We start from the raw sequence: 25,912 nt of genomic DNA, 5'->3' as shown, positions 1-25,912 counted from the left end.
GGGTGACACCGGACACGCACAGAGACTGAGTCAACTACCCCAGACAATCCCACCAACACTTTCGCCCGGCCCTTAGTTACCGCCAGGTACCGCAGTAGTGTGGAATTGTCGAGATATTGGCAATCACAACACTACCTGAGAGGTTGACATTGGTAGGTGCACTGGCCACAGGAGTATGAAGGGAAGATAAGGGGAGCTATGAGAGAGCTATGAGAGAGCATATTAGAGGTGGGGGCCAGAGGAGTAAGGAACCTTGTATACCAGTCGGACCCAGATTAGGACAGAGCCGCATCAGGGGAGACTACGCAAGCTGAGCGCCTCAATTCAGGATAGACACGCAAACTAACCAACAGTACTACCAATTTCCCTTTCTGCATACACCTCTCAAACTCCAAACCAAACACAACCAAAACCTACAGCACAACAAACCACACAAACTTCACTACCTTGCAACAACAAAACAAAAACACACATTCTTACAGTACACGATGACTACCGGCCGCAAACAACCCAGGCCCAGCCAAAGGACCCACCGGGCTGAGGCCGCCAAGAGCACATCACTGCTCTCTTTCACTTTTCCTGCTTCCTCCCACTAACTCAACCTGCCCTCCTCTTTCAGAGCCCGCAGAGCCCCAAGGGACCACTCCGGTGGTGATAGTGCGCAGTACAAATGTCCTTTAACATTAACATTAACATGTATGAGGTAACGAGTGCTCAGAGTAGGGGATGTCCTGTGAGTGCGCTGCTTTCCCTATTTTGCCAAACTCTGAAGCCTGAAAGTAGAAACATGCAGGCTTGATGCGGCCAACTTTGCACCAGAACTGCCGATGAACTTAACTGGTCTGCTGTTAAATCGCAGTTACCAGTTTAATGGTATCCACCACAGAATAATTGCTCATTTTACGATAGCCGATCTAATAGCTCAGTGGGTTGAGCACTTGCTGCTGCGATGTGTGTCTGATCTGCAGGTTCAAATCCCAGCAAGGTCATCTCATCCGTTCATCCTTCTTAGGTCGATAAATGAGTACCAACGCACGTTGGGTGATATTGTATGCATATCTGTTCTATAAAAAAAAATCTTAAGCATATGTGCTATGCAATAACATATCATTTGGCCTTGGACGTCTGCTTGCATTCACAGTAATTTGACAATGTGGATCTATACGCACAGATATTAATGATATATATGGTGATCCATTCTTGTATGAAATGTATATCACATTAGTGAAATCATAACCATATTTTTTGTTGTGTACTTGGGAACAATGCTATTTGATGCCACTTCCTGTTTTGTCAAGGGGTGAAAGGTCATGTTTCATCGCTTCCCAGGATGTCACTTTGGGGTGGGATCAAATCATATTACTTCTGGTGATGTCATCCGAGGTCAAGGGTTGTGAGGAGAGTGGTGGGCCACTTTTTTGAGGCGAGGGGTGGGCCACTTTTTTTGGGTTGTCCGGGCCTATTTCTCATCCCAGTCTGACCCCATGAACGATTTCTGCACACTTTAAGATACATTAGCCGTCACAGTTGGCTAGAAAAGGTTCAGGTCTGTGTGCTTGATCTTGCCAGTCTCCAGTCTCTCCTGCAGGAATTGCAGGTTCAGCCCAGTCAAAACGCCGACGGTCTGACTTGGTTTTTCCCATCATATGCCTTTCGAAAATGTATGAATGGTGCCAGACAACATCCGGGAAACCACTCTTATCTAGTCTGCTAGTTTGAATCAGCTGAAGTCATCACCCAAAGGTTTACTGTGTACCTCTTCTCAAGTACCAATTATCAACTTTGAGTCGCATTCATACTATGAACAAGTTCTGGGTAGACAGTACCACCCATTTGCTGTAATGTCCGGCCGTCATACGGTCCAAATGGATGGAATGTTATCTCTGTATTCTAAATTAATGCAAAACGTTTACTATAACGGCGAAAACTAATTTTGTTCATAGAGAATTAGATACACTGTTTCTATGCAAATATGTGCTATGTGTGTAATAATTACAGTATTTGTTTTCCAAGCTAGTGAGAAGCTCATCCCCCACAACACCAAGCTAGTGAGAAGCTCTCCCCCCCACTAAACCAAGCTACCGAGAAGCTCACCCCCCACAACACCAAGCTAGTGAGAAGCTCACACCCGACCCACTAAACCAAGCTAGTGAGAAGCTCATCCCCACACACTAATAATCAGTTTGATTACAAAGTTCTCAACCACCCTTGCAGGGAAAGTACCATGTAAAACGAGGATTAAGTATTAAAAATTAAAACGGTGCAATACATTAGTGTGTGTGTTTATTTTTGATCTGATCAGGTAGTAAGGTATATATATATATATATATATATATATATACATATTTACTGTGAAAGCCACTGTCTTGTCTGAGAGCTTAGCAACAATCACTTACGGTGAATGGGCAGTAGAACGGAATGGTAAGGCTCTTCGTCTCGGAACCCTGCAAAAGAGGAGAAAATGGCCATTTAAATCGATAAACGGTCATTGGTGATAAAAAAAGCACTTTTATGAAAATGCCTACATACACTAAAAAAGAATGAAGCTGGAAGAGCCAATTTTTTCATCTTCGTAAAATGCTTTTGTAAAGTGTGTGAGTGTCGCTATGCGTCTGCTTCTGAGTATTGTAGGGGATTTTGAGGTAAAAGCATCTGGTAAATTCATGTTGTTGGAAACATTTGGATTCACTAAGTCTGGCATGAAATTAAGGACACCTTAGTGAAGAAACCCACCACAGTTATGAAGACAACGTTCTGATGAATAAAAGCATTTTACAATGGCGCAATCCCATTGAAACACGCTTTGTCAATCAGGCCCAACATGTGTGACAGCAGATGTAATTGGTCGCAGGTTATCTGATTGGCCGATGAGGATTCCATTGCAGTTCAGAGCTACTAGAATGCAGCAGACGAATAGAATGTGCAGTGAGCTACCAGGATGTGTGCATCACAGAAATGTTGGTATCATCCACCAAATGCAGAATTTGGCTTACTTATCTTCAAGTTTCAGGTGTGGTTGAGGAGAGTTCTCCAACTTTGACCCCTGAATGTGAAGCGACTGGCTTCCCATGTATGTACATTTCAGCATGACGGGTGATCAACACATTGAGGGAAGCAAATCATAGGCTTTGGTCTGGTTCACAAATTAAGAGAGCCTGGGCGATGTTAGGGCAGGATATGTGTGTGCAGTTCTTTAAATGCTATACAAACATTGTTGAACTGGGATCTTTCCGTCATGGCCAACCAATGTACAGAAAAACTGTACATTATGGATGTGATTGTTGTGCCAGAGACAACACATTAGTCGAGTAGACAGGTTGCAGAGTTTTTGGAGTTGGTCATGTGACTGTATCGGAAAGGTTGTAAATATGTGCTAATTCAGATGGCAAATAGCAATGGCATGGGCTGGGGGTGTGGAAGGACCCCGTCCAGCAATCGAAAATAGAAGGCACTTTAGAAAGTGCACTAACTTGTGGAGTGAACTAGTGGGTACTATCAAATAGGAGACCTAGTTGTAAGGAGGGCTAGTACTTCTGACAAGTGAAAATGAGGAAGTGATGGGTTTGCTGGGTCTGATTGGCTCTTAAGCATGTTCTTGGTCATGAAGCCATGCATTTAAGGCCAATTTCGGTTCACTTGGTGTTGCACATATTGCAGGCAGACAACAGCTAAATGGTGATCAACCACACCTGTAATCAGGTTTAAGTGAGGTGAGCATGGCTAGTTTGCAAGTGTGATCTTTGATTTGTGGCCAATGGTATGGTATTCCTGTGGATGTAAGCCATTTTGAGACAGTGAGAAGAGAGATTTCATCCTCCTGCAACACCACAAGGGATACTGTTAATATCAGATACCCATTTTCATGTAGAGGGTCCACTTGTGCACACGGAGATGTTGCACAAAATGAGAGCACTTCCCTGGATCTCATTATTAGCAGAGAGCTGCATTTCTATGATGTTTAACATAGAATTATATGTATTCCATATGTGAATTGGAGCTTGGCCAGTGGTTGAAATGGTGCAACGCATACACCGTTGTACACTTGCACTGTACATACAACTGCAGCATAGTGCAACTCAAGTACATATGCAGAATTGCCATAAAACATGTGCCTATGCCTCAAACATGCAGATGTACTGCATGACTGCAGGCATCGCTCCTGCCAGCAAACAGTCTGTCACAAATTCCTTAGGGACATTATCCAGGTCCCATCACCACCACCATGGTGCGCTCACAAACAGACAAACGTGCATATCACCTTTTTTGGCACAATGTGCAAATAAGACTTGAATACAAATTTTTGGAAAATATACTTTGGTGAATTCAAGTCGAAGTGAAACCTCAACTACTCAGCCTGTAAGCACACACAGCTACATGCAAACGTACGTCTTACAATCACCGCGGCGTTGGTTGAAGCTTGCCCATGGACATTTGTTGCTACTGCTGTATAAGTGGCAGTGTCGTTAAAGTTTGTTCTAGGGAAATAAACAGAAAAGACATGGGAGATCATTCAAAGTATTATCCAATTTACAAAATAATCTTACCAGTTTACGAACATGTGACGGAGTATCGGAGGGAGGCTTAAGAAATGTTCATCATTTATCACACGAAATGTGAAAACAACTAGGACATCCAATGAAAGATCCATGGTTTCTCAAAAGTCAAAACATTTCCCAACGTGCAGATCCTCGAACCAATGGAAAGCAATGCCGGAGTCGGCATTAGTTTTCAGGCAGACATCTTGCCTCATTAAATTTAGATTGCCTCTGAATCAATTCTGCAAGAACCGCCATTGAGTAATGAAAGAGCAATACAGGAATGAAAAATGCACACTGGATTTCTCCTGCAATTATGCCTGGGGCAGAGACAATGATAGGGTTTCAACTCTCAGATAACAATTTTCTAACTTCCTCTTGTTGTTCCCTCCTTTATTAACTAATAATTTATAAAGAATACTGGCTACATCTGAAATAGAATGTCTTCAGAACTATCTGACAACAATGCAACAACTATCAAACTATAATAAGCAGTGGTGGAAGTGTACCAAAAAAAGTAGTGGAACTGTGACCCTGGCGGGGGATAGAGTAGACAGGAAGGGAGCAAAGTGCAACACACTTTTCAAGGGTTACAGCCATGATGGTTGACAGCCAATTAAGATGAAATAGATTTCAGTTTAGCTGTAACTGCTATTCGGTGGTAAAGTGGAGAAATGTGCTTTAACACAAAAAATCTGTTCTGGAATGGTGGAAATGGTTGCAAAAAGTAGTAACGCTAACAGTAAAAAATAAAAGTAGTGGAACGCCGCTCCTGACTGTTCCTGCTCATTTCGACCACTGATAATAAGTACTATATTCAGGCATGAAGTCATCACATATTTTTTTTCAAAAACTGCTCTCAACTGTGAATTGCGGAAGCGATATTTTGTGGAGTGTCAACTTTCACTTGAATCCCCAACATACTTAGGCCCATCTGTGGGTATATCAGCCTTTTACCTCATTTGTCTGGATTGAAATCAGCTACATAAACCTATATTGTTCACATGTATGATTTTCAGAAAGTCTGAACGTATGCAGGGAAGCAGCTGTCAATTCTGTTGTAACAGATCCGACCTAACCTGTCCGGATTGATTCCCTAATTTAGACATTGATGAGTATTATCAATGATGTGAAAAATAATAATTCTACATGTTAGCCTACTAATGCTTTTTAACAAAAATATTAAAACTATGTGAACTATCACAAAACACCTCAAGGGGGATTCATTAGATGTACTGAAGGACACTGGGTATGCAAGTAATCAATTAAGATAACAAGACATTCCAAAATGATAATGGAGTCATATTTAAATCAGTTTTTACTAAACATACAGAAGTTGTGTGACCTTTGCTACACACGACACATAGACTTATATTACACAACATTTAGAAAAATATTCATAGAAAAGGAATAAAGGGACAGCTAATGTGTGAAGAAGTGAAAATGAAAATGATTACATGAATGTGTCATGAAAGATAAAGTAGAAGGGAAGAGATAGGTTCAGCAGTAAACCATAAATGGGAGCAGTGGATGTGGGGTTAGAGGTCAATGAGATGCAAACTATTTTATTTAGAATTATATACAGGGAGGAACAATGCTCGTTTGATCACAAAAGAATGCACAATAGATAAGAAATCAGACTTGACTGGAAGCAGTGAGCCTCTTACAATGGGATGTGTTTGAGGGACATTCTGATCAGGTTGTGGAGGAGAGTAAAAAACAGTCACCAGGGACAATATGTCTTTATTCATTTGAAGCTTTGTTTAGCCCTTCCTCTACCCAGAGGGCCTCAGAGCGCCTTAAATGGTTCAAATATTGAAATATTGAAAAGGTGGCAGTTGAAAATGTTTTCAGGAAGGATAAGCAGATTAGGACAGACACCTGATAGCAGTGGCGGGCGGCTATGCTTTGAGGCTCTTTCTGAAAGTGCTGATGGAGGATGTATTGCATATGTGGAGAGGCAGGAGTACATTCAAATACATAAGGGGACATACATAGATTAAGGACAACCAACATTAAACATTTCAAAGTGGAGGTAGTGCTCGGGATGTGACCATGATAGAGGAATTGCTAGAGTGGAGGCAGATAAAGTGAGGTACAGAGGCATGTTAGATGCAAGGGAAACATGTTAGCTAGAAGGCAGATGAGAGGTAGGTTAAGAGGGTAACTCAGAGGTGAGAAGGTAGGATTCCAGTTTGGTTTGGAACAAATCCATGTGGACTGTTTCTCAGATGTCCATGGGAAGAGAATTACATAAAAGTGGAGCAAGAAGAGAGAAAGAGCAGAAGCACAAGGAGGGCAAGGATCCACAAGGGTAGTAAGGGAGCCAGAGTGGAGATTACGAGAATGCGTGCAGAGTTGGATACAGGAGGATACATACAGAGGTGCTATACAGTGGATAGATTTGTGAACCAAGAGAAGAAATTTTAATCTGGCTCTGTTTTGCATCATCAGTCATCCAGCTTGGTGACAGTACGAGGAAGTAGATGTGAAGTGAGGGAGTTCAAAGAAAGCTAATGATCTTATCGAGGGTTCAGAAATCATGCAAGGTGAAACCAAAGGGGATGCTGGCCCAGTTGTCCAGTTGAGAGAAAACAGGAGTTGTTAAGAGATGTGTGGCAGTGTGACAGGATGGAGGTGCCTGATATTCCTATGTAGGCGGTTGAGGTGAGCTGCTGTTGCAGTTTTGGAGATGAAGGTAAAGAAGGTGTGAGATGGGTCATATATGATGTTGAGGCTTCTAGCTGAAGAAGAGTAGGAGAGAGTCTTAGGGGGAACTGGATCGGCAGAGGAAGAGATGAGATGGAGCATTTGGCAGAAAAGAAGAACACCTCTGTTTTGGTATTGTTTAAAATCAAAGAGTTTGAAGCTATCAGATTTGTAATGGCTCATAGACAGTTGGACATTGTGATAGAGAGATCAGATGAGAGATCAGAAAAAGAAAACAAGATTTGTGTGTCATCTGTAAAGAGTGGGCACAAGAACACAAAGAAGTAGATTAGCATCCCACGAGCAGAGGATACCGTCTAAAGATGAACTGACCCAAGACAGAGCCTAGTGGAACACCAAGTTAGAGGAGTGAGTTGAGAGGTGTTGTTGCTCAAGGAGACAGAGCATTGCTAAGGTATCAGGCAGAATTCAATCTAGACAAGGGCTTGATCATGAATCCCAAGAAGAAGGAGAGTATTAAGGAGATCAGAGTGATCGACAGTCTCAAAGGCAGAGGACAGCTCAAGGAGAATTAGGATAGATAGGTTGAAGTGCTTAGCAGAGACAATGAAGTTCAACACATTTATGAGGAAGTTTCCATAGAGTGACAGGGGCGGACACCTGCATGAATGGGGTCTCGGTGTTGTCGATGTCTAAGAAATTGGTAAAATGGTTGAACATAACCATTTAGAGCACTTATGAGTAGTGCAGAAGGAGAAACACAGCGTGCAAGTCAGCCAGTAGGTTTGGGTTTAGGAGGAGGATGAATGTGGGTTTTTTAAAAAGATTTGAGAAAGCAAGCGGAATTGCAGGACAAGTTGAAGAGTTCACTTAGGTGATGTGCCACTAAATGGGAAATAGGCTTTACTAGTTGAGGAGCAAAAGGGTCTGATGGGGCACAAGAGGGGTTAGCTTTCATCAATAGAGATAGGACATCTTCAGTTTTATTGTGACTAATGTTGGAAATAGAGGCAGAAGATGATGGTAGAGTCGGCACAATGTAGAATGTAGGAGGAAGGAGTGTGAGGAAGGTCAGGAGAGAGTCTCTCATTTTTTTATGTGTGCAGCAAAGTATTCAGCTAGGTCATTAGCTGTGAGAAGTGGAGTCGATAGTCATAGGTTTAGGACAAGTGAGGAGTGAGTTTAGGGTGCCATGTAGATGGTGAAGATGGTTGGAGTGAGAGTTAATGAGTGTGTGGTAGAATTCAATTTTCGCTTTATCAAGAGAGGACATGAGAGAGTACAGGGCAGGTCTTCACGGTGAGCGAGTATGCCTCCATTTGCGCAGCAGCTGATGCATGCCTGACCAGAGAGAGTGTGTGAATGGGGTGATCCATGACTGACGATGCTGACACGTAGGTGTGAAACTTAGCAGTGGGAAGTGAGAGGAGAATTAATCATGTAGTAGGGTTTGGAAGCTGGAGAAGGCAGTGTTGGTGGAAGAAGCATCAGGTGTGAAGGGGAGAATGAGAACTGTAGGTCAGAGAGAAAGCGAGGATTGGCAGAAGGCTTACATTTCCTTTTAGTAATAGGCCTGGAAAGCGGTGAGGAGAGGTCAGAGCGTAGAAAGGTGATGGTGGTGGAAACAATTGAGTGATCTGATAGGGATGTGTGGCAGTAGAATTAGTGAGAGCGAGGTGGAGATGAATAAGAGATCCAAAGAGTTAACCCCGGTAAGGTTAAGTAGTTTATGGATAGAGTGGGGAGCCTGGTCACTAAGAAAAGACTGAAGGTCAGATTTCTGAAAAATGTTTGGAGAGGGAAGGTTAAAGTCTCCCGAGACAAAATACTGGAGCTTCATACAAAGAAAAGTGTGCCACGATATCAGATTAAATGACTCCCCAGGGTGATGGTGTCTGATCATGAATAAAACCAGGCCTGGGCAGGGAGTAGTTAAACCATTTTTTCTTGCCATAGTTGATGGATTTGTATGTTTGCTGACAATATTTTGTGACAATTCTTGGGACACCTATGTTAAGGCAGTATTTTATTCCTGGTGTTTATAAGAAGGTGAAGTGCACTATAATAATGAGATATGAGTTTAAATCCTATTTCTCTGTTATGCCATAGGGACTAGAATGGATCCTTCATGCAAAACCTATAATTATGCAGACATTTGCTGTAATTAATTTGACGACATTTATGGCTGCTACTTTTCAGATTACAGTCTTGAATCTTTCCCTTGTTCACTCAAACAAGCGGTTAAGAAGATGTTCCAGACCTTCTCTGTTGAGGGATTCTGAAAAGCCAGACCAGAGGTGCAATGAGATTACTTTTAAGACCTTGACTAACCTCTCAACAGCAGAGTGACTGAGCATTCAGGCTTAGAGTCAGATAGGCAAGACTTGGTGTTCAGTACAGTGAGCAATTACAAAGTATGTTAAAGAATAGAGGTCCACACACGTCAGTGCCAAAATATAGTATTATTAACACATTATTGCATCACAGGTTTGTATCAAGTTCAGTGCATTAATAGGTCATTAAAATCAATGTAAAAATGTATTCAGCCACAGTTTGGTAACAACGAAACTATGTTGCTCACCATGTTAGCAGTCCAGACATTCAGCCATAGGTAAATACACTGTATGATAGATAATGTGGTAGAAGAGGGGTCAGGGTAAAATTCACAAGCCCTAACATAGGTGAGCTATCTCAGCTAGTTCTCCAGCTATGGAGAGGTTAGATTAACAGTCCCTTACCACTGCCTAGGGCCCAGTAAGGTAGCTACTTTTTAAGTTAGGACCTTTGACACAGTGCAAATCAATGGAGACAGAGGCGCCTAAAGAGATATAAGCTATCTTCATCCCAAGAGTCTGACTTGCAAAATTAACAATACCACAGGAGAGGGAATCAATGGAAACAGCTGGGCTCATAGTAGCCGTAGTTGCTGAAGGCTCACATGCTGCGGGTTCAAGGCTCCCATGCAGGGCTATGGTAGGCCCTTTCAGGGACCCATAGCAGGTTGAAGTGGCCTCAATTTCAGTACAGTTAGCATGAAGAGGAAGGGGAAGAGTACACATTGGTGTGACCCAGAACAGAGTCAGCAGACCCACAAGGCTCACTGCTCCATGAGTCTCCCGAAAGGGAATATTGTTTAGAAATCAATAGTCAAAATTGATGTTCTTTAAATTACCTTTTGAATATGTAGACATTGTTTATGGGATGGATTTGGGGATTGAGTGTTCAAGGCATGCTGTTGGTTGGCATGACTCTAGTCAGATGACATTCCATCTTCCTAATATCCTTCTTTCTCTGTTACCAATTGTCTCATATGCCTGTTGTCTCTGTTTCTACATGCCTTAACACCATGATTCTTCATTCTCTCCTGTTAAATGATGGAACTACTCCTCTTGACCTATTCTGGACACAATGTTCTAATGGATTCCTGTTTGATTTGTGATCACACCAAGTAATGCTTTTGGGCAGTTCTCGTGATTTCTCATACAAGAGGTGCAATTGGTTTCCATGAGGGTTTATGCAAGTGAAACAAGGTGCCCCATTGAGGTTCTGTTGGATTGGACATTATATAGCCAGCATTCAACTTGTCCTCCTTTGACCTCTCAACTGTTATCCTACTGATGTATTCATCAAATTTAGAATTTCCAGGGACTGAATCGGGGGAACTATGCATCGTTCCATTGCTTGTATTTGCTAGCATTGCATATTCAGGCAATCTATGTAATTAAAACATTACTCATTCATTTATCTAGCTGTGTAAGAGGTGTAGGAAGTGAGTGAAAAACAGATTTGTCAAGAAAGAAACTGGTGAAACCAAGAAGTGGGGTGTCAATGTTGTTGGAGACTTGGATGGAGGCACAAATAGGTGGGAAGGGTTGATGCAAGATTGAGCAAGACCTGTTGCACTGCTATCCAATGCTAGTTAGTGCACAAGAATAGTGTCTGCATAGGAATAGCTCCCTGTTCACGTCTTGCCTGCTTCTATGGTACCCTCATTGCCTCTTATTCCCACAATCTTCACTCGGCTGTCTTAAAATTAAGGTTCTCCGGAAGACTCCCTCAAATGTCTCCTTATCCTATAACACTAGTGCTCCCTAGCTGTTTACTTGGTACATAGAAGGATGCTTACATTTCCAAATAGAGGGTTCAAATGAAACCCACCAGAATTAATTGTGGATGTGCCTATATATTCTGCATAAGAAATCAAGGACGGCTTGGCATTCCATCAAGCATTAGTTCCCATTTGTGATATCAGTTGTAAATGCTGTCTGTAATGTCTATGCACTGACGCAGGCATATACACGAAGCCCATGGATTCCAGGCTCTCCTTAGGTCACTTGACATAAATGGAGACAGGGATGCACGTGCATTTTCTGTACTGAGCTGTTGGGGGGCAGGCGGCCACGGACTTAAGGCACTGTCGCCCAGCTGTGCGCGGAAAAGGCAGGGAAATGACATCAGCTTTACAAATGCATTCCCATGCAGGTGCCCATGAGCAAATAATGTGCTCAGTGGGCAATATGCTCTTTGGCTGGCCTATTAATGTCGCCAAGGGAAACTTAATCTTGCCTACAAACATTCCTCTCATTGCTCCATGTATCTAAAAGATTCCAAGCCGCAGGGAAGAAGCTAGGGGCAGCACATCTGCTCTGGCATTTTTAGATGGAGTTATTTGCAGGTAACATTTTACATGAGCTTAGTACTTATAGTAAATGGGCAACCAGACTCATGTGTGGGGATGTCATCTGTAGGATTGATTGGTGTTGAAAACATATAATTAGATGTTGCATTGTGTGGCTTCACAGTTGGCGATAAGAGCAGATCATATTAAATTCAAGAAATGGGGCTGACCACACTTTCCAATTCTCACATTATGCATCATATCCTGTGCCCAGTCTGATTGAAAATCTTGTCCCCTGATTCATAAAGAAGAGAAAGGGCACTGCATGTGATGAGATGTCTTGCTATGGAATCAAGTAGTATGCTATTCTTATCTCCCTCCTAACCTATCTAAATATAGACTGGCATTGGCGCAAAAGAGCCATGGTGATGTAAGGATGGGTAAAGCATATGTCCTCTCTACTCCTACGATGAAGAGGGCATTGCTAAACAGACTTGTACTCTGTTCACTGAGTCCATTTTAACAAATGGAGAATCTCATTGTATGATAGGGATAAACCCTAAGGTCCTGCTTCACAGTGCATTTTCCAACGGGGTTTTGCCATTATAAAATGCTTATATGAATTATGCCCTAAATGTTTTATCAACATTTTGAGTATGTATCAAATCTTTCTCCAGAGTCATAAGGTAATGACAAACATAGGGTCGGACACACTAATCAGACCTTTGTAACCTGAAATTCAAGTTTGGGGATAAAAAAAGGGCCACAGTTCTAAAGGATGAGACTGCAAATATGAAGAGAAAGAATTCAAGAGGCCTCGTTTCCCAACCTGTTAGAAAAGCTGAGAGACAAAAATATCTTCAATTTAGCTAACAACATTCATCGTGGGATTGATTCCCAAGGCTCCAAGATACAGCCTTTAGACTCTTTTGGGTGAAACAAAGATCGTCGGTTTGGAACAACCCATTTAGATTTCTCAGGAAAAGGGAAAAAGGGAAAGGAAAGAAGGAGACGATCCTCAACAGGTAAAGAAGGATTAGGTGGCCACAAAGGCTTTGGCCTGTTCTGTGTGACCCAGGGGAAACTATAAGATCAGGTTTTTGATTATAAGTGTTAAAATGTCAGTACACTGAGACACAGCATTATACTCGTAAGAGAGGTTTATTGTATTCGTCTATACAACATTTAATGGAAACTCATTAAAGATACATGTTAATAATCAGTGGTTGATAATGGGCATACATTATTAAGTATTAGAACTATGACCTTTGAAAGATATATGTCTTTCAAACGATCACTAGTTACACCCTCGTTAGAGTGTTTCAGCAGGTCCAAAACACATGGTATTACTATTTTTTAATAGTTACCCAAATATATATAAATAATTTGGTGACATGCCAAACTATGACTTTTCTGGTGAATTAACACTGTCATTCTCAGATGCATCTGTCTTGAGACCCAAATATCAAACCATCAGTACCTCTTTTGGGATTTGGGTTTTGAGATACACTGGTGATGATTGATGGACTGTTGCATGTCCTTCTTGGCATTGTTACCCAGATTAGGCAGGAGGTGAACCATTGTTGTTTCTAGGCAATCATAGATGCATCATCACTACAGCTGTAGCAAACTCAATGCTAGACTGTTGCACGAGTATGCTAGACTGTTGGAAGACTGTTGCAATGACTTCAATTCTGACCTTCCTGCCACTCTACAGGTCAGAAGGCTAGAATCTGGCTGATCCTAGAGCAAAACAAATGATCATACTTCCCTGATTTCAAGTTTGTCTACCACAAAATTGATCTTCCCTACCACCGATCACATTCTCTGAACAATAATATTCAAGAGGTTATGCCTTATATTAGCTTTAGTCTTCTATGCAAGGTAGGCAATTGCTTGTCAGTCAAGTAGAAAAAAGCATAGGACTTAATTTCAATCTCCATCGTTCTAAATGGTTTGTTCACGGTCTTAATAATTACACCACGACTTTAAAGATTGTTTTAAATTCCTTCCGGGTTCTGCATCAAGCAGTTTAATGAACATCAACCGGAGTGATTGATACTCACCACATTTTTATCACTACATTGTATTTTAGATTAACTTTCCTTGCCAACGTTTGTTTCATGTTAGTGCAATGCCTCCTGAAAGCCAAATGTGTAAACTCAAGCAAATACAGCTATGTCCAAACTAGTACATTCCAACACTCATTTCACCCTGATCTACATATAAAGTTGTGGCATGCTGTTGTTTTCTTCCTCTGCCATTCCACCTTAACATACTTTGCTCTCTCTATACTCATTGACTGCATCTTTTCGTATCAGTTGATATAACACAGTCACATAAAAGGCAAGTCCAGCACTGCTATATTTAGGCAGTTTTAACAACTGCCTGCAGTGGCAGTTTGCAAGATGGGCCTCAATTAGCTTCGACTGGTTTGATTCTACTCGTTATTACCATGCAATATATGTCTGAATTCCAGTTACCCAAACAGCGTCAAACCAAATTAGTTCATCTAAATTAGTTTTGTAAATGGTTTTAAGTTCATTAAAGCCTAAAGCATCAGTAAGGCTATTTCCATAGGATTGCCTGGTGCACACAACAATTTCAAACAAAAACTGGGATGATATAATATGTATGCATGTACAACGAATGAGCTTCCTAAAAATCGCGTAATGGAATTCTAACTGGGGCTGTCTACTATGTTCATACTATTAGGTTGTTGGTATGAAACTCATAGGACCTGCTGTGAATCTGTCTGTGTGGGATGGCTGTGGAAATGGCTCGGGATGCTTTATTGGCCTATCATCTGCTAAGGGCTGAACACAGAAGACTAATGAGGCCTTTGTGCTTATTGACTAACAGCCTTACCTCTGAAGAATCCTATTCCTTTTCTTTCAATTGAGGTTTTAATCATATGTACAACTGATATTAACCTTTTTTAAATATAAAAGTTAACAAGGTAGAGAAGTATCAGGCAAAAATTGCAAAGCGTGTATGTCCACGTGTAGGTATTCAAATATTAGCTGGAAAATTCCATATGCCCCTTTAGTGTATGTGTAATATTATAGGTTGCAAGATACTTTAGCATGTGCTTGTGGAAAACCAGTCACGTGCGTTTCTACTGGCTGATAACTTGCTTGCTTCCCAGGTCTCCAATGATAGAGATGGTCTCCCTCAGGATGCCATGCTATAGAAACTCCAGCGTCTGAACTGAGAGCGCAGTTGTTCCTTCTGTTTCCAGAAATCCTATTTCTTACTACTAACCACACATGCCTCTCAACTCCAACACAGTGCAGATTTACCTACTCGCACTTGTTTATTTTCGTGAACTCTGTCTTGCTGTATCGAATTTCAAAATATTAAGTTGGATAATAAATATTGGAATATTTTAAGGTCACTTCTTATTGGCTTTTCAGCATGTGTAGTATTTTAAGCAGCTTGTTAACATCTTCTTCAATATATGTGTTGACTTTCAGTACATTTCCACCATGGTGTTTCACTTTTGTTTCTCCTGTAGCAAGATACTGCTGCCTAATTTATGGGAGGAAGGCTCATAATTGAATTGATTATAACAAAATGGGTGTCTGAGACTTGCTGATAGTGCATCCACTTTGACTATTTCAATATGGCGTAGCACATTAGGTATTTGGAGGATGACATCTGGTGTGTACACTTTGGCCGCATTCTTATGTATCCAGTAAATCTAGGTTGACGACCCTGGCAAATTGTGCATTTGTATTGTTGGGCAGCTTCACCCACATCCGGCTCTGACATCATGCAATGTGTACAAGGTATCATTGGTTGATACCAGGAGTGTGGTGGAAGACACAGCAATCTGTAATCGTGTATACAGTGGCAAGTCCCACGACAACTATGGTGCTGTTGTGGAATTCTTGATTCCCATGGACCATGTGCCCTCTTTTTCATGATGGAGGAAAATCAGTCATCGATATGCAGAATTCATTCCAGTACACAGGTATCAGAATACTGGTCCCTGTGTACTCTCATGAGTAGTGTTCTGACAGTGTGTGACACCTGCCTCAGCGCTGCTTTGCCTCTTGAAGGAATTACTCGTACCCTCCTCTGAATGGGGTAGGTATGGCAGCAACCTGAAAAGGCTTTTTCTGCAAGTGGAGTCCTGAGAAACATCACAACCTATGGGTAATATGTCTGGAAAAAAGGGGCAGAGTACACGCCAGAAGGGTCTGAGTTCTTTGGACAGGCTATAGATTCGGCTCAGTCAGGGTGGACTGAAACCCACATTTCAAGGATTTTCAGAGTGGTCCCTTAGTACTCCATGCCAGTGAATGTGGGGAGCAAGCACACCCTCTCCAAGAACGGTTTGGGGAGTACTCCACCTGGGAAAATACGGATACATTGTTACAAAAGTAAGTTGTAAAGTACATCCATCCCTATGTTGGGATTACAAAGTAGTGTTAGGGAGAATTCTCAGAAATGTGTCCATTCCTTTCTACCTTAGAGACTCCCACCTCTTCTGCTGGATTTTAGGACTTTGTATCTCTCATGTAATTTTAATGTGATTTCATTTATGTGTTTCTTTTGACTTTGGAGCCTGACAAACTCCATAGGCATGATCTTTACATGCTGTCACACAGCACCTTCAGTGCAGTGGCAGAGGGAAGTCTCTCAGATTTCCCAAAGGATTAAATAACTTCTCGTGGTGAAACTACTGTTTCCAAGAGCAGTGAAGTGAAATTGACTTTACTTACATTTTGTAACTTTCTAGACCCAGCACACACTATCTTACAATAGGGTGCTGGAGGGGTTACCTAGTTTCTCAGGTAACATTTTTATGTTACCTTTCCTACAATTAATGACTGCTGGCAATGGTTTACCTTTTACTACCATTGTATGCTTGTACCGCGGGCTGCATTCGCCGCCACAGTAAGGCATCCATGGGTGCCCTTTTTGTCAAAATGGCCCCGGTTTTATTTTTTTACCATTTCTTGTCAGGAAGGTCCTTTTTGATATTTGCACTGTGAGACAATCCAGGTTTGGTCTCTTTGTTCGATTAGTCTTAGTGAAACCCGCCTCTGGCACCAGTATGTCTGGCAGGGGCAAGAAGTGAGCGAGGTTCCCGAAATTTCCTGTGCTTAATTCTCTTGGTTACAGGAATGCACCCAAAGGTGATTAGCCGGCTGGCTGTCCGGCAAGGACAGCCACCCTGCTGTGTGATTGGCAGCTAGGCTGCAATGAATTGGGAGAAACCTGCATAAAGGTGAGGCTTTTTGGCTTAGAAGGCAGAGTCCACCAATGGACGAAGGAATCCGAATAAGAACTTAGAAGAGACGCTTGCTGCAACTCCTGGACTGTTGGTTTGCCCGGTGAAGCTCTGCTGCTGTGCTGAAGCTCCGAATTCACCTCGACTACAGAAGCCCTACAAGGACAATTTCTCCTTTTGAGTTGGTGGGACCAATCCACTCTAAAGTAAGCCCATCTGGACATCCTCTCTTTGCTGGTTGCATTTCCACTGCAGTTGCTGCTGGAACCAAAGAGCCAGGTAGAAGAACACCAGATTGTATGCGTTCCTCTCAAGTCCGACACGAGTGCTAGGAAGATTCTCCGGACTTCCCTGATGCATGACTGACCAAGCCTGAGCCACCTCAACAGAGTGCTGGACCCCAGATGCGAGGAAAGTCCAGAGTGGTATCCGAGAACCTCAGTGTTGCTATTTGCTGTCAGACGCGAGGAGCTGAAACACAGAAGAACGGCTGAATTTAAGTTTGTCAGTTGCTGCCGCTGACCGTCCAATTGCAGAGCAGGAGTCCCCAGATGTTCTCCCTCTTGTCCCTACAACTGAGGCCCAGGAACAACAGGATCTGCAAGATGTACAGGAACAGAAGCCAGCTGGAACCATTTCTTCTAACCAGACGTACTGTAAAGTCTAAGAGAACTTACCTCTTGTTGTGTAGCCTTACTTGCTCTCAATTGAGACCTGTGTTGGTTGCCTTGCAGAGTTGCAAAAGCTTTGCCCTTCACAAGCCTCCCAACTTGGTGCCCTTCAAGTGTACTATTTTCAACAAACATTTCTATAAACATTGTGCAAGACGTTTTATCGACCTGCAAAGAAGATCTTCAGCTCCCCTTGACATTGTGCAATTAACATTGGCTGTCCTTTCTTACCGAGAGTGTGATTCCCCTTTACCCCTGACTTTGTTCTTTGGAAAGTGTTTAAAAGTACTTACCAGTTTATGAATCATTTGTTAACCTTTGTTCTATTCCTCTATTCTATCTTTTTGACCTAACTCAGTATTGCTCTGAATATAACAGTGATAAATCAATGTCCACAGTGTCCTAGCTATTTAAGTCACCTGAGGGTGTAGGTTGTGTCTGTGTGCCATCCCCAATGGGTGTCATTTGATTCAGAGAAACTGAGCGTGTGTTTTGAAGTACATTTAAGTGGTACATGTTTTGCTCCCTTTCTGAAGAAGGCTAATATAACTGACTGTGAAATAAATTAATAATTGTTTCATCAAGAATCCTTGAGTGTAAGTGTTTATTTGGATAGCTGTATTGTGAAGCTCTGTGTCAAAACATTACCGCTCACATTGACCCCTCTTGAGATGAGCCTGGCTGCTCGACCACACTACCAACCTGTGTAGTTCAGACTTATGCCAAAGGTTGGGCCCCTATTACCAGAAGGTCAAGGTTAGTGTAGTGCACCCAAAGGGTACTGCATACAATCTTGCCTAACAAGTAGTTAAACCGCAAAAATTAGACAAAAACGTTTGTTAAATCTGGGAAATAACATACTGGAAGCTTTATAAACAATGATTTGATTCAAAGTGATGTGGGGATGAGCAGAGATAGAATGAAGGAGGTGGGGTGACTCAGAGAGGAGCAGTGAACCAAGGTAGCCACACAAAAGAGGCCCATGATGCACAGGCCCAGTGGGAAATCTCCAAAGGTTCCTGGAGGCCAGTCCAACACTGATCTCAGGCTACACGAATCTGCCAGGTTGGGAATGTCACAGGCAGTCCACTGATCAAGAAGGATCAAAGTGAACATGAGCCGAGCATCATCAACAGCAATTCAGAGATCACCTGGTAGGAGACAATAACTGGCTCTGTTCCTCTCCCCTGTTAAATGCTTCCTTCGTGGGGGTTGATGGGGGATTTGTGGCTGATGAAGATTCAGAGCTGATGATGCTGTTGGCAAGGAGTTTGGCGAAGAACAGAAGGGTAGAGATGGACCTGTAGATGGCGAGGTCAGAATGGTCTAGATTTTGATACTTCAGTACGGTACTATCAATTGCTTCCTTCAGAAGTGGGGTGAGGAAGCTGTAAATAAGGGGAGCTCGTGGATCCCTTATCCAGGAGGAGAAGAGACATTGCAGGACAGAGCGTTTTGGAGATTTTTCACTTGCCATTGGTGCAAAGTGTTTTGAGTTTTCCTCAGGCCATGTCAGTGGCAATTTAGCACAGGTCACAGCATTTGCTCACGCCTCGAGGTCCAGCGAGCCACCAGTAGTAGCCACTGGGCTGCACTTTCAGCCAGGCCCAGTAGCCACTTTCCCTCAATTGCAGGCCACTTATTGAATCTGAATTTAAACAAGATACAGTAATCAGTTGAGTCAATGTATTTTCTCCCTCATAAATACATTGACATGCTAAATCCTTTAGCGCTCACTGAATGCCAAGCAAATTATAATTATAGCTGAATGTCTGAAAAACAGGCAAAAAAGTGTCAGCTCAGAAAATAGAAAACTAAATTCACTAATTCTATTTATAACTAGTCATTTCAGTTTGGAATGCTTCCAGTGTTAGGAAAATGGACACTGGGGTGAAATGAATCACAAATAATATTATTAATACTACTATACTTTTGCCCAACTGTGGTCAGGACCCATCAAGTGCATAAGCAGGATTGTTGTTTTGGTCTACAGCCCTTGCATATATACTATTATTATTAGCAATGAAAAACGAGCAGAACCTATTTATGCATGTTTCAAAAAAAAAATAGGCTACTGTGTGTTCAGGGAACACTTTTAATATATGTATTTTTAGCAATTTCATTTGGATAGAAACTTCCTTTGAGGGATTTCTCAATTATTAGTTTAAATAGTGTTCTGGTACTTTTATGGGAAATGTCTCTTGATGGTTTGCTCACGGCTGCTGTAATCGCGTTCCCCACACGGGCATTTTAGTTCATGATGGAAAAGGTGTGTGCATCATGTAAATACCGCTTGCAGGGACGCTCGTGCCATAAACGGATTCAATTCCCGCAGCCACTGTCTACTTTGTCGAAATAAACGAATCCCTTTGATTATAATTCAAATTGGACTCTTGCCGGCCATTTTACAGTGACAGCTTTGCTGTTTCCCACAATTCATTCGCACTGACGGGGAATACTAATGCGCTCTGATTTTCAGCAAGGAAAGGATTAGCAGAGGCGCGGGAGCTGCCATCACATGCCTGCTTTGGAAGGGTAATCCCAGACATGTCTTTCAAAGGGATTGCATCACTAAGCCTTAGTAAATTGGTTCCATAGGTTCCTGCAGGTAGTAAGCCACAAGTGTGGAAGAGTGAGTATCCCACGGGCAGCCTCCCACCCCTCACAGCGGATCATGGCATGTAAATGCAGCCTGCCTAATTCAGACGTTAAGGGCTACAGGTCAGGAATGTTGACGCAGTCTCTAATTCATTCACACGATGATAACATGCTGACAGGGCTCCGATTGCGAAGGACAATCACCAGGCAGTTGCAGTCATGTATTGAATGGAGGTTCAGAACTCTTCTTTACATGCTGTAAGGTATATTTGTTCATTCCATTCAGTAGGGTAGCAACGTGGTTTACATTTTTTGACAAATGGCTTTTTTCTTGAACAACTAACCCCGTGTTTAATGTTACACAAACCCAAACCCTGTTCACCATGTTTGACTCTCCTCTTTGTTTGACGTTTTCGATCAATATGTTTGGTACATGCTGCAGAAAAATGTGCCTTCTTTTACAGAGTAGTATAAGGGCCATGACACATCATGAGTTCCCTCCACCCACATCTTCCCCGCTCTCCAAATCCCCGACTGGCTGGTCTTCTTCATGGTGTTTATTTTTTACACAAATTAAATTGAACTTTAACATTGCATTTTTTGGTGACCTAGACAACCTTCTAAATGGGCGGGTTTCTCTGCTGCTGAAAAATGACTCATCTAGAAACCACCCCAGCATCAAAGAAAAAGCCCTGGAAAATGGCCCCTGTCTGTATTCCTAGTGTTAGAATACAGAACTTCTTTTTTCTCTGGGTGAAAGGTAATTTTAAGCCTTTCAAATGGCTATTTAATGTTTTAGAATTTGGAAGTCTTGAATAAATGGGGCAGCTGTATTGAAAGGCAAAGCAAATTCTGACACCAACTTGAAGAGTGCTCCGAAAAAGTCTACTGAGCTTGAAACATGTGTCGACTCAATGCTGATTTATAATATATACGCCAACATTATTGACTGTGATTCACCCAGGATTATTGTGGATCAATGTTATAACAGTGTGTACATATATATTTGTTAGGGAGAATGCTCCAGAATGGCTAATTTCCCTTACCTACTGAGTCCCTCAGCAGCTTTGCTGGATTTCTAGGATTTTTTTTTCTTCACCTGGTAAGAGTGTGAGCCTTTTTTGCCACTCTTACATGTGTTTTGCTGTGTGTGTGTTTATCATTTTTGTGTTCATAGACTGTGGAGCCTCACCTACTCCACAGGGATCATCTTTTTACTGAAAAGGGTTAATACTTATACCTTTTTGTCTGTTTCTCTTGGAGCATTATTTTGCTCCCTTTTCATCAAGACTTGGCTGGTGGCAGTGGTAACTACCCTTTGTTTCTTACTGCGGTTATCTTAAATATCCTTGGTATTGTTTTAGGCTAGCTTGGTAGCCTCGAACTTAAACCCCATAGACCATATATGTTTTATTTTGGTTCTGGCTGGGTTTATTTGCCATTTCTTTTTGAAAATGTCTTTCTCGTGTTTTACTCTGCGCGCCAAACCAGGTTTGGTTAATTTGTTCTCTGTCTTTTCGCGGGCTTCTATGCAGAAGTATTCCTTAGCCGCCTGTATGTCTGAGGGGGACAGGATGTGAGGGAGGGGTTTAGGACTCCCTGCACAGGGTCTCCTTGTAGACCCATGTCGCACTCTGAACTGATTGGCTGTGGTGACTGTCCCGGCAGGACAGCCACCCTGCTGTGTGATTGACAGCCAAGCTGTTTGAATGGGGCAAAACTGTGTAAAAAGCAGGTCTCTGGGTCTGGAAAGGCAGAGTCGCCACTAGAACAAAAGACCCGAGGAGGAGCTGTCGGAAGAGGACCCCTACCACGAATGAACCTCCCGGTGAAGCTCTGCTGCAGGTCCGAATCCTCGAACTCCAACGACAGAGGAGATCCTCCAGGAATCTTCCCCTGAGCTGGTGGGACTAACCAATTCGCCCAAACTACAAGCCAGGACTCCCTCCTCTGGTCGAATTTGCTGTACAGAGCTACAGTGCGGCAGATAGCCAGGAAGGTCGGACCCTGCTTTGGTTTTAAGGAACGCACCTTTTATTTGTTGCTTTGCTCTGCTGCTGGTTTCTTCCCTGGGCAGTGAAGGACCCTCCAGTCTTCCTACTCCATGTCAGTCTGACAGTCGCTTCAGGAACCGTGAGCCTGCAGAAACTGCCAGGAACGTCCACCTCAGCTACAGCTTCTTCTCCATTTAAAGGTACTGTCCAAATCCAGTTGTTCGTTTCGTTCAGCCGCGGTGAAAGTGTGTGAAATATTTCTCCAATACGAGGGCTTGTCCTTCTCTACTCTTTAAAGTAACTTTTCTACCGACCAATTTCGTCCAGAACTCTTGGCAAAGACTTAAAAGCGAACTACTCTGAGCTGTGTGATCTGGAGTAAAAGACTTTTGTCCTATTGACTTTTGCCCTAAGCCTTTTTGATTTGAATCCATCACTGTAGTTCCTCTTTCTCGATTGCCCTGCTTACTTACCTGTTGGTGCTGTTCAATTTCTGCCTTACTTTGTCTTTCCCTCCCTTTTAAATTTCTGGAGTGCCATTTTGCTCCCACTTCATTTGTGAGCATAACTTGTCTGGAACCTATTGGGAGTGGTGTGGTGTATTAAGAGTGTGGTTTTTTAAAATGCTTTACTTTAGTGAAATGTTATCCAACTGATGTGTACATAAATGTATATTCTTTTACTTGTAATTTCTGTCCTTTGTGTAACTATTGATACTGCTCACTTGCTTGTGAGATAAGTCTGGCTACTCAGCCATCGCTATCACTTTTACTGTGTAGTACAGGCTTGTACCAAAGGTGAATTTGTACGGTCACTTGTAGTCTTAATTGTGTGTAGTGTTCCCAAAGTGTACTGCATATAATTCTGCCTAACACTGGTGTACAGCGGTGAGGATCAACTAGTGCTGCTATTACATTGGATCAGCTAACCATAAGGCTAACATCACTAAAAAGCAATATTAATCATGTCTGGTATGGAAAGTGACAGTCAGTCCTGAATTCATTGCTCTAGAAAAGATGAGGATTGAGTTGGAATTCAAATTTTAAATGCTCAAACTGAACAAAAACACCAAGAACTTAAACTCAGAAAAATGGAGTTGAATCATGAACTAGAAATGAAAAGGTTATCTCTTGAAAATGTGTCTCTCCCAGAGTCTTCTAGGTCTTCCAGTCCTAAGAGACCCTTTATGCCTAAAGAAATTGTGGGTATGTATGAGGTTAAGCTTGATATTTCAGATTTGTTGGCAATGTTTGAATATAACCATGGGATTCAAGGTCTTACAGGGAATCAGTTGCTTCCCTGGCTCTTCTCTAGGTTACCCACTGTTGCATCTGATGTTGTGATGGAGTTGGGGGAGGTGGATTGGATGGACTATGCGTGTGTGAAGCTAGCTTTAATTGCTAGATTTGGGAAGACCCCTTCCCAGTACTTTAAGAGGTTTAGAACCCTCAAAAAGCATCAGGGTAGCCCTTGGGCTACCTGGGTATGTGAATGTTTGAAAAACTTAGATGGTTGGGTTATGGGTTACAGAGTAAACATTTATGAAGGTATGAGAAATCTTGTTAAGTTGGAGTCAATTTATGATGCCTGCTCTCCTGAGCTCAGACAGCACCTGGCTGATTCTAAGGAGATAGATCCCTAGAAATTAGCTAAGGCTGCTGACTTGTGGGTTGTCAACAGGTCTACTCACAAGGATTCTGGGGCAACTCAGAAGAAGGATGAGGGAAAGCAGCCAATGAAAGATAACAAGGAGAATTCTAATACCTCCAATCCAAATGAGGGCCACAAACAGTAGCATAAGGGTAAACCACAAGGGAAACCAAATCAGGCTAGTGTACCATCAGGACCCAAACCAGATGGAGATCAGACAAACCCCCATTCATCAAGATATTTTGGAAATATTATGTTTGTGGGTCAACTGAACATGTGAAAGGGGATCTCAGATGTAAGGGTAAACCTTCAGGGATCCACACTGTCTCCTTAGCCTTCTCCCCAGAGGAAGAAGTACCTATTGCAAGTGGAAACTTTCACCTACTGGCTGGTGAACCCATGAGAGCCTCAGCTAGTGTTTCTTTAGTGTCCCTGGGCTTGTGGGAACAACAGAATTTAGATGTCTATAATTCCATCCCAGATAATACTTAGGGGTTTTATAAAGATAGTATTCTTGCAAATGGACAGGAGACTCCTGCCATCAGAGACATTGGAGCCAGCATAACTGTGGTGGATGAATCTTTTTTCAAGGTGGAGGATGTTGCTAAGGCACCCAAATGCCTCACCAGGTTAGCTGAATACCCTGTGCAAATGCTTTCCCAGTTACCAGCTCTTATCCAGTGTAATGATATGACTGTCAAAATACCTGTTAGTTTGCAGAGTGAAGTGCCTGGGAGAGTCCTGTTGGGTAATGACCTGAAAACTCTTGGAGTTGTATCAAGCACCCCCAGGCCTCCCAGTAAAAGGAGACTGGAGCTCACCAGGCCTGCAAGAGAGAGGAACATGAGAGGCTCTCCAGTGGAGTTGATGCAGGAAACTCTCACTCCCACTCCACAGGAGTTGCTCACTGCTATTTCTAGAAAGAATGAGGCAAAGGGGAAACCCAAGACCTCAAGGAAAAAGTCAGACAGCACCCCTGTGCTAGCAACCAGGACATTCCCAAGATTGTCCAAGGCCACACCTGTGACTCCTCCACCTGCTGAGGCAGAGTGTGAGATGCAACCTTGTGTGGTTAGGCCAGTTTCTGAAGAATCATATATGGAAGAAGACACTGTCTTAGTTGTAGATCTTGACCCTGTTGACCATCCTGAGCTGCAGTCTTTACTGGCAGAAGTTGGACCCAACAGGGCAGACTTCAGCAGAGGACAAAGAGAGTTTCCCACTCTCGGGGGTCTTCGACAACAGGCTGCTAACCACCTTGATGGGCAAGAAGTTGGAAAGCATAGGTTAAGCTGGGAAGATGGCCTCTTCTACAGTGAAACGACTGAGTCTATCCCTGGGGACTGCAAAAGAATAGTGCCCCTTGCCAACAGACTACAGTTCCTACAGTTGGCCCATGAGATACCTTTGGATGGTCACTTGAGTTTCAAAAAGACAAGGCTCTCCTTATACTTCTACTGGCCTAAGATGGGTTCAGAAGTGACAAATTCTGTAGGAGCTGTCACACTTGCCAAACTTCTGGCAAGAGTGGAGCCAAGAATGTGGAAGAATGTTGCACCCCTGGTGCTTCTCCCAGTGGTAGGAGTTCCTTTTTAGAGGGTGGGCATAGACATTGTTGGTCCCCTTGACCCTCCCACATCTTCAGGGAACAGGTTTATCTTGGTTGTAGTAGACCATGCTAAAAGATACCCAGAAGCCATACCTATGAGAACTGTTACGGCTCAGGCTGTGGCTAAGGCTCTACTTGGTATTTTTACCAGAGTAGGGTTTCCTAAGGAAGTGATATCCGACAGGGGATCCATTTTTATGTCCCACTACATGCAAGCCATGTGGAAAAACTGTGGTGTCACTTACAAGTTCTCTACAGCCTACCATCCACAAATGGACTGGTAGAGAGGTTTAATTGTACTACGAAGAGCATGATAGGTGCTTTA

At 42.6% G+C, this 25,912-nt stretch overlaps 1 protein-coding gene across 2 annotated transcripts in view; it reads right to left on the bottom strand.

The window, feature by feature from the left end:
• Nucleotides 1–25,912, bottom strand: part of MYOM2 (myomesin 2) — a 578,568-nt gene that overhangs the window by 391,178 nt on the left and 161,478 nt on the right. For both annotated transcript variants that reach the window (XM_069606094.1, XM_069606095.1), the window contains 2 exons: nt 4,387–4,475; nt 2,397–2,444 (listed from right to left, as the gene is read on the bottom strand). In XM_069606094.1, the coding sequence (XP_069462195.1) occupies nt 2,397–2,444; nt 4,387–4,475 (137 nt within the window). The remainder of the gene's footprint in view (nt 1–2,396; nt 2,445–4,386; nt 4,476–25,912) is intronic.

The sequence above is a fragment of the Ambystoma mexicanum genome, chromosome 4p, assembly GCF_040938575.1.
Source record: "Ambystoma mexicanum isolate Mex_15411 chromosome 4p, UKY_AmexF1_1, whole genome shotgun sequence".
NCBI lineage: Eukaryota > Metazoa > Chordata > Amphibia > Caudata > Ambystomatidae > Ambystoma > Ambystoma mexicanum.
The sequence above is the reverse complement of the archived record's forward strand: the minus strand, read 5'-3'. Positions and strand labels throughout refer to the sequence as shown.